Source organism: Orbicella faveolata, unplaced genomic scaffold, assembly GCF_042242905.1.
Source record: "Orbicella faveolata isolate gen_17 unplaced genomic scaffold, um_ofav_v1 contig_13, whole genome shotgun sequence".
In the NCBI taxonomy this organism is placed as follows: domain Eukaryota; kingdom Metazoa; phylum Cnidaria; class Anthozoa; order Scleractinia; family Merulinidae; genus Orbicella; species Orbicella faveolata.
The window spans coordinates 13466480-13476522 of record NW_028301540.1 but is presented as its reverse complement, the minus strand read 5'-3'; the positions used below and the strand labels follow the sequence as shown (position 1 = coordinate 13476522).

General features: G+C 39.4%; 1 protein-coding gene across 1 annotated transcript; it reads left to right on the top strand.

The window, feature by feature from the left end:
- Window positions 1–4097: 4097 nt before the first annotated feature.
- Window positions 4098–6218, top strand: LOC110057020 (kelch-like protein 40). Its single transcript, XM_089284692.1, has one exon. It carries the CDS (start codon window positions 4240–4242, stop codon window positions 6211–6213), a length of 1974 nt encoding a protein of 657 aa, XP_089140818.1. The 5' UTR covers window positions 4098–4239; the 3' UTR covers window positions 6214–6218.
- The last annotated feature ends 3825 nt before the right edge of the window (window positions 6219–10043 follow it).

Below are 10043 nucleotides of genomic sequence, written 5' to 3'. Positions count from 1 at the left end.
CCACATTCTGTGACGAACTAAGATTTTGCCCAGTGGGCCACTAAAGCAGCCTTACGCGCATTTTTGATTATCTTCCAAAGAAACATCCAAGCAACGCAAATGTGAACATTTTTTGTTTGTTTGAATCTTTCATTCACTTTTTGTTTTCTGTTTAATCGATTATTTCTTTACTTTGGCCATTTTGCTTTCTGTTTGTGTTTCTTTCTATTGCAAGATAATAAGGCGAGTTTATGTTACAACACGATGTGTCAGCCGAAACAGTGCCACTTAAACTTGCAAAAGAAAACTCGGTCGATGTCCAGCCATCTTAACCGACCCACATTTGGCTTCAAAGGGAATGTTGTTGTATTCCTTGTTGTTGTTGTTTTGTTGTTGTTGTTGTTGTTGTTGTTTGGCACTGACCGAACTAGTGTGCTTCATGGGGTTCAGATTAACAAGAACGAATCAAAATAGCAGTTTTCAAGAGGTGTAGGTCGTCTGCAATAGCTCACCATAACGCAACTTCTTTTTCATCTGAACCCACTAGTTTTCTTATGATTGCAATATAGCGTAAAAGACAGCAATTTAACGTCAATCCCATCATGTCATTTCCATTATTTGTGCATTGTTTGAGGTGTGGCTCCTGATCTAATAACAGTTTGGTCACGCAATCTAGTGTTATTTAAGCAATAGACCACAAGTTTTTATGGTTTATAGGCTGATAAACCACGCGGGATGTTGGAAGAACACGAGAAGAATTCATAAATCACTCGCCTGCGGCTCGTGACTTACGAATTCTTCGAGTGTTCTTTTAACACCCCAAGTAGTTTATCATTCCTCTAAACCATAGAAACTTGTGGTCTATTACTTTTATATCATAATTCAGAAGACACGCGAAATTTCCATGAGTTTACTGGCACAATAAACCATAACTGATCAACCAATCAGAGCGCGCTCATCCATTTAATTATTATATAAAAACTCATAATAAAGTGTAAATGATTATGGTGTGAATTGAGTTCTTGGTGTGTTGAAACTTATGACATTTAAGTTGTAAACTAAACGAGCCAAATTGAAGTGTACTAAGTCGTACGAGATGGCATCGTTTTTATTAAAAAAAAAAAAAAGGTAAATCGAATAAAAAGGAACATTTGAAAGTGTTCCTGTCTTTTCTGGGTACTTGCCGTTGAACAACATTTTTCATCCGTATTCCAGCATCCTATCTACATGCCCCGAAAGTTCCTCAGGAGCACAATATAGTCTCATCTACCTTTACCAGCCAATTCTCAAGCGCTCAAGGTGCAGAGGACATATGGTCATACCCTGAATGTTTGTTAGAGTTTGGAAAAAGGCTTTTCGTCGCTAAAGTAAGCTCAACTGCGGTTGAGCTAGACTAAACTTTAGCAATTTTTTGTGGCATGCGGGTGTCTGGAAAACCCGAATAGCGAATAGCAAATAGTCGCGAATAGCGAATAGTCCCGAATCGCGAATAGCGAATAACGAATAGTACGAATAGTGCGAATAGTCTCCAATAGTACCAATAGTGCCGAACAGTCTCGAATAGTGACGAATAGTGGCAAATAGTAGCAAATAGGGTACCTAGTATCTCGCAGTCAACCTCGCAGCAACGTGGAATGGGATTTTCCCGCTAAAAAGCATAGACGCTTATTAGGACAAAAGGTGTTTCTAAACGTAATTTCTTCTGTTTTAACCGCTACAAAAGCGTAGATACGTCTTTATTAGGTTATCCTTGTGTTTTCTGATTTCTTTATGTCGGCGATGGACTACCCTGGCCTGAGTCCTGAGAAGAAAAGGTAATAAGTTCACTGAAATTCTGTTGCTTATTTGTCTTAGGGTTAGGGTTATTTGATAACCAATTAACGCAAGATATAGCTTAGATGTTTTTGTTTTTATAACCGGTTATCAGAGCAGCTCTTTTGTGTCTTTTCAGTTGATAAACTAATCAGACATCATCACTTGCCTTACATTTGTATTTTAATGTTTTTTGTTGTTGTTGTTGTTTTTTGTTTGTTTGTTTGTTTGTTTGTTTGTTTTTTTCTCAGAACGTGCTCGGTCGAATGTATCAGCGTCCGCGAATAAACGCTATTGCTCCAAGTGATCAATTTCAGCTAATCCAGATCAGTGCTGAACTAAAGCAGTGACTATTGACGACTATTCGCCACTATTCGCGACTGTTCGCCACTATTCGCACTATTCAAGAGTATTCGCACTATTCGGGACTATTTGCACTATTCGAGACTGTTCGTACTATTCGCTATTCGCTATTCGCGACTATTAGCTATTCGCTATTCGGGTTTTCCAACACCCGTAGCATGCAATATTCCAGGTCTGGAAGGGTATGCTCGGGGTCCGGAATTTCAGAGTCAGAAAACAGTTCGCACTAAGTACTTTGAAGACAGCGTCATTCTTTTATGTAGATAAGAATATTTACAGAGCGTACTAATTCTGATAATAAAGTTAGGATTTATTTCTTTAAATTATACAGTGCATTGATTCTGCTGATAAAGTTTTGATTATTAAATTTGTGTTCACGTTCGTTGTTTTTAACTTTACCAGCAAACATTGAAGCACAACTAGCAAAGAAAAAGCAACGAAAGAGGAAAAAATGCTTGCGCGTTTTTAAAAAGATATGTACTCCCGTCCTAAGCGTTCCAAACCCTATCACGAGGTACCCTGGTGCTCGAATTTTAGCGCTTTTGATACTTATTGGCCTAACAACGAAGTCCAACGTAGGCGAGAGGTAATGCCGGATGGAAGATGATTCCGAGAAGCGTTTTGCTTTTGCTGACGTTAGTCTTTGTGCAAAACCATTGATATCAAAGCGTGGGCGCTTTCCGTTGGACCAAAATTTCAGTTGGCATTTCAGGAAATTTCCAGCTATACCCAAAGTACACCCAAAACCAGGAATTTTCACTCCGGTACTTCTAAGATTTTCCGTTGAATTGTTGTCATATCGGAAATTGAACAACTTTTGCATTTCCCGGAAACTTTTCAAAAAACTTTTGCCCCATTTGCCACCAATTTGAAATTTACTGTATGGAATTTCTCAGTGCTTAGAATTGACCCACTGCATTTTTTACATGCACGTTCTTAATCCTCAAGAAAATCAAACATAGAGAAAGGCATTCATGAGGAATCGTGTAAACAGAAACAAAAAGCAACTCGAAAACGATCCTTTTTTGTAGTCTCTACCCGAGATTATCTCGTTTGTATTAACCTTGAATGTTATGGTAAAGCAAATGGAAAACGTTTATCTTCTGCAGCTTATTCGAGCTGGTTTTTATTTAAAAGGCTGTCTATTCGTTATATATTTTGGACAGCTATATATCTATTTTAGCAGCTAAAATTGATTATACCTCAAATTATTCCTTGAGGATTTTATTTATAAGTCTACCTGGGAGACCAAGCGTCACTCGCCAAGGTAATGTTTCTCGCTTGAAATCCTGCCAAATAAGCAAATAGAATTCAAGTTCGTTCTAGTTTGAGAGAACAAATTAGCCGTGTACAAGTTCAAACTGCGAAAACGCTAGCAAAAATCTATGACTACTAACTTAAAAACAAACTTTGATGCTGAGACGAACACCTCAGATATTGAAAAAATCAAGAATCGTCGCGAAACAGAACCTTCGAAGATGAGGCAAACAATATGCAATTGGATACTCAACGAAGCAACTTGAATAGTAAATATCTAAGCACAACTCTTGTACAGTTCTTGTGGTAAAATATCCTGATTCTTTTATTTGTTTCTGTTATTGTGTTCAATCAACTCACTTAATTGTAAAGTGCGATTTGATATTGCGGTACGAAACCCTAGTAAACGCTCTAAGAGCTTCTACTCTATCTCTAAAGTATAGTGTCCATAAACACATTCAGTTTTTTTGTTACAACTCATTACTTTTAATCACTACTTGTTACGATCAAAACAGTCCGTGTTCCACCTGAATGAGCCGTTAATGATTATTCGCACATTAGTAATTGCTGTAAAATGTATGTTGTGCGACACGTCATACAAACTCCTCAAAATCTTTTTCCACCCTTGTCACACGTATTAAATGACACATGTCACACGAGTTGGCTTAAGAAGCCTTTTGATTTATGGTTTCAGATCCCATTTTTGATTGGTAGCAAGAAAAACTGAAGCAATATTCTAGCGCAGTTATCATGAATCAGCAATTTACAATGACTCATCATTTTTAAGAACTAAACATTGATCATTTAGGAATTACATTTACATGTAAGATGGCAGCCGAAGGACAATCTGCTGATAGTTCTGAGCAAGGTACTCCAAGCCGCAGGAAGGAAAGTATAAGCGAAGTCTTTATACCAAAGGACACAATCGACCAGCCATGCGATGTTGTTTTGTTGGTCAAAGATGGCAAAGAATTCAAAGCTCACAGACGACTTCTCTCAGAGGCCAGTCCTTTCTTTGAAAAGCTGCTGAACAGCGACATGAAGGAGACTCAAGAAGGAGTAGTTAAGTTGGAGATGTTTACCGAGTCAGTCATAGCGGCCACGCTACAATTTATTTACATCGGCGACGTTCATATATTGGCCGAAGACAATGCCCGAGACCTGATCGTTGTGGCCGATTATTTGATTCTTGACAAACTAAAACTTCTCGCTGGAGGGGTTTTAGTTCAGACGCTGAACGCATCAAACTGCATTTCAACTTACTATTTTGCTGAAAGGTATCAATGCGAAGACCTTCTTTCGAACACTAAGAAGTTTTTCCTTGCAAATTTTACCTCCGTATATGCTACGAGCCGTGAAGAAGTTTTGAATATGTCGAGCAGAGAGGTTGAAATGTGGATTTCAAGTGATGAGATAGATGTTAGCGCCGAGGAAGATGTGTTCAAGATCATTCTAGCATGGATTGACCGTGACAGAAGCCGGCGAAAAAGATATTTCGTCGAGTTATTTCGTCACGTTCGGCTTGTCTACGTATCACGTGACTTTCTACAGCATGACATCTTGACAGAAGAACTTGTAAAAGACAATGACAGCGCTCTGACGCTGGTAAAGGATGCCATCAACTTAGTTGACTCTCAAAACTGCGATAGTTTCTTTGTTCCACCTCGTAAGTCGCTCGAGACCCCTGTCTTAGTGATCAATGGGGGTGAAAACATCCTGTGTTACTTTCCTCGTGAGAATGGCTGGTGCAAGTTAGGTGAGATACCAGCTGAATTTATCATGCATGGCAAATTTGTCCCTTGTGACGGTCAGTTGTACAGTACCATACAGGAGGCGTCATACTATATACCTCGATCTTTAAAACAGGTAACATATAATCCGTACTCTAACAAATGTGCACGATTACCATCCTTGGAAGAACCATGGCGATATTTGAGGAGAATATTTGTAAGAAATGGAGATGAAATGTACGCTTTGATGTCTGAACCATGTGTTATGGACCATTTATTAAATTGGCGGATCCGTGATGGACGGCGGACAAGTCGGCGCGTTTTCAGTTTTGACTTTTCTGGAACAGAAACAGAGCAAAAGTGTGGCAGCCGAAAACATACTTCCTTCCTCGCGAAGTACAAACCGGAAACAAATTCATGGGAAGAGGTATCATCATTTGATCATTTGGATCAGAGAGAAGATTTTTGCATTGTAGCCAAAGATCATTTTATCTATTTTATTGGAGGCATATTATGGCCTGCTGGTAACGAGTGCACTTTCCTTTCCAATGTTGACAGGTATGACGTTAGAAAAAACAAATGGGACAAAGTAGCTGACATTCAAATGGCGAGAAAGTGGGCTCAAGGAGCTGCTGCTAACGACAAAATCTACATTGCTGGAGGTGTTTTTCAGGGGTCGTGGCTGCCAGAAAGCTGTCAATGTGAGGTGTACGATGAAACAACAAATGAATGGCAGTTTATAACAAGCTTCAGACTTGGACCGGGAAGATTCAAAACCCTTCTGGCTGTTGACAACGAGGTGTATGCCTTGAGTTGCATAACTGACGGCTTCCGGTACGGAGAAACCAGTGTAAGAGTTGAATGTTATAACCCTGAAGAGAATAAGTGGACGATCAAAACTAGACTGCAATATATACGCAAGGAAGGGAGCTGTGAACCAAGAGTCATTTGCTCAATGAAACTTTTCAAAGGATTAATCAACATGCGACAGAGGATGGAAGCCTTCAGTCCTTCCTATAGGCTTCCCGGAGCTGCTAAAACCCAGCCTTCATTCCGTGCCAACAGTACCTGAGCTGAAAATGCGTCATCATGAGTACGCTTGTTTACTATATAGAAATCTTTTGTAGTTACAATGAACAGGAGCTGGTTGAATTCGAGCCGAGCCAGATACTTAGCTGTGTTACGAATGATGGCCAAAATGTAAAATTTTAAGGCTGGTTTTAATAACGGACTCAATAAGAACCAGTAAGGTGCTATTAAGAAGCCGCGCTTCAGGCAAGGAAAACGGAAAAAAGGCGCTTATTATCGGCATCTCAGTGCAACTGCGTGTGTTGCTTTTCTGCTTATGCGTGCGCAACAGTGATATCGTCCAAAAACGATGTTTTCCAAGTATTCAGTTCAAACTATCAGTATTCTATGGTGCAAACTATCGTCAACGACTGACTCTGAAAAGCTGGTCCACCAACTTTGACTCTACCGACACCTAACAAGCGACCTATTGACGTCATAAGTAAAACCAAGTTAAACCGAGGAACAAAGTGACTTAAGTTTAAACCATAGCACATAAACATCGTACGCTGGACAAAACTCTTCTGGATCGACGTTTTACGACATAAAATTAAAACGAATAAAGTGTATCAAATAATTTTGTGATTTTCTTAAACTTTATTAAATTCCACACATGGAAACTTATTTTTATATGGATCAGGCAAGAAGGGCTTGCGTTACACCTTGTCCAAATTTGGAAACTGAGTCACACAAGTATGCATAATCACGTGATTTCTGAGAAAAAAGAGTCACATTTGGAGTGTTGTTTTGCGAAGAAACTCTTCACGTGCTTGTGGATATTTTTGTCAAGGTTCTGACCAGAAAGCATGAGAAAGACTTAAAACTTAATTGGTACTAGGATACGATACTGTCTTCAGAAACTGGTCTTCTTTGAAGTCTTTAAACTGTTCTTGCCCCTAAATCGATCTTCGTCTGTTTTGAAGATGGCTGCCTTTAGTTCAAGTTCGTACAAGTCACAATTACCCAAAATACTGCTGTGTTAAAGCGTTGTCGACCAAGAACCGGAGACGCTGCTATTTGTGCTTTTAGAAATGTTTCCAGACCCGTTTTTGGACTCATCTACCAGGAGCTTGCCATTTTCTCGCGTTTTCTTGCATAACAGCTTGAAATGACTTTGTTTGGTTTGCCTTGAGGCCCTTCAGTGGTAGCATCACAACCGTGAATCTTTGATTTAAGCCGCTGACGCAGGATTATAGTGCTGTTTAGATGGATTATCGCTTTGTTCCTCATGCCATCTCGTCGAATTCATGAAAGAAAAAAAACATTCACAAACACGTAACGATGTTCTTCGCACAACAACTCTGGTCTAACATTGCGATGGCGATGTAAACCATAACTATTTTTTTCGTACAAATCGTGCAATTTTCCGTACTTTTGTGATTCAGTCCGCAAAGTTAGGTACGCTGTAACGCAAGTCTTTCTTGCGTGAACTGTATGAAAATAAATTTCCATGTGTGGAATTTAGTAAGGTTTAAGATAATCACAAAATTTTGTGCATCGTTTTGTTTCTTTTATTTTTTTGTCGTAATACGTCGATCCATAACAGTTTTGTCCAGCATACTAAGCAATGTACGCAGATTCAGTTAAGTCTGTTTTTTATTTGGTCAGATTGTATAAATCATTGTCCTGACCAAGCAGGATGATTGTTCTGGCTGTGAATCAACAAAAATGGATGGTTTATAATTAAAGATCATTTTTGATACAAAATTTCCTTGTCTATACGAAAAAATCTAACAAAATAATTTGCGACAACCGGGAGATAAAATACCCCGACTATTTACTGATTTTGGACAAAGATTTAGAAATTCCCTGACCTGATACAAAATTCCCTGACTTTTCCCTAACCTTAAAGAGAACCTTGAATTTTCTCTAACCTTGACAACCTGCATGATCACTTAATGACTGGGTAAGCTCTGAATTGGGTATGGCCATTACTATTTTCTTTTCTGAGGTCCTGAAAGCTGCGTAAATCCGCGATCTTTATTCAAAACACAGCTGAAAGCGCATTGATCGTCATATGTTTGCCAAAATCGAGAGAAAAAAAATTATCCAGGTATTTATAACCAGCAAAGTTTTTATGTCTTACCACCTCATGATTTTCCTACCCGGTGTCTCTTAAAAACTTGTAAGTCCTTACCACTGCCCCCCCCCCCCCCCCCGCCCCTCTTTCTCTTTCCCAAAACTATTATATCCAGAAATTCCCGGATGTTTACAGGAATCGATCAACCGAGTGAGCGAGCGAGCAAGCGAGTGCTCTGTACTTACCATTATAGACTCGTATTCACGAGTTTACAACGGTAAACAATTCCGGAACAAATAACACGAAAATTGCTGGTGGCGCACGCGTGAGACCATATAGACCTCATACCTAATAAACAAGAAGGAAATTTTTTCATATACTTCTATAGAAGACAAATATTGTATTTCTTCTCTAGTTTTTTGAAACGTTAAGGGTAAACAAAGACAAATCTTCCGATGCAGAACTGAAAGCCGAGACAATGTGTCACCCTGAGAATAGACCAGAGCAGTTTATTACCTCAGTCAAAGGGCCCAAAGGGACAGGAAGGTAGTCCTTGATTACGCAAGCGCTCACTTTATCCGGTCTGGGGCCGGGTTGTTCAAAGCCCGATTAAGCTGATTCAGGATTAACGAGAATTTTGATTTCAGTTTTGTAACTTTTTTCGATGAGGGTTTCTGTTTATATTGTTTGTCCTTCAGTTTTGAATTTGAATAATTTCAAACTACACACAACATAAGTAGTGAAAAACACTTTTGTACAGTAATACTTCGATTGACTTTTGATCCTGGGTTAGCCTTAACCAGCTTTCGAACAATGCAGCCCAGGTGATTTGTTCAGTGGCAAAGATGCTGCTTGTCACAGTCCTTAGATTAAAAGGCTCATCAGGAGTTAGGTTGATAGCGGAGGCGCACGAGCGGAACACCATCTAAAAAATTTTGGTTGTCGCGTAACTGCTGTCAAAACAAGGTATCCGCTGACCAGTATCACGTGACCATATCGCGGGCCCAGGTTTAGAGCTCGTCGTGGTCGCGTATTTTTTTTAAGATGACCGCTGACCAGGGACTGGTTTTTTTTAATTTTTTCGATTGGATCGCGGGCTCATGCCAGGTTATTACTTTGAGGGAGAAGGAGGAAGTACGTGCAAAGGCAAAATGTCGGCGCGAATTTATCCCTGGCGTGTTTTTTACTTTCCTTCCGACATATTCCCTGCACAATCGTCTCGTCAGTTAAACTTTAACTGGAAAATACAGCGAAACCACATGCTCAACAATTACATGCTCACAATTGGTCATTTTTTGAGTTTCCGATCCAAGAAAACAATCCTCTCTCTTTTTTTCTTTATGGTTAGTTATTGCAATCAGGAGCTCCGCTTTTAAGCTTGGCTAAATCTATATATCATCAACTTCCAGTGAAGGTTCTCGAACTATTATGTCGTTTTTATCTGCCAAGTGCAGGGAGGCGTCAGCAGCTTTTCTACCGACATTTGAAAAAAAAACTGATTAAATTTATTGGCTGTCAAATCGTTTACATAGGTTTGACTCTGCTTCTCTTTGGAAGCTATAGCCCGATTGATAATCTTCCATAGAGAGCCAGAATTGTTCTTGAGAAGTCTAACCTCATCATAAGTGTGTTTCCTTTCAGCTTCCCGTAGCATTGTCTTTACTAAGTTGCGCGTTTCCTTGAAATTATTCCCGGTCGAAAATGTCACGTGTCTGAAGAAATCGTTTTAGATGGCGATCTCTATACTTCATGAGGTCCTTAATTTCTTGATTTACAAAATGACAGGGTCTGCTCCGTGTTTTGATAGATTTTAT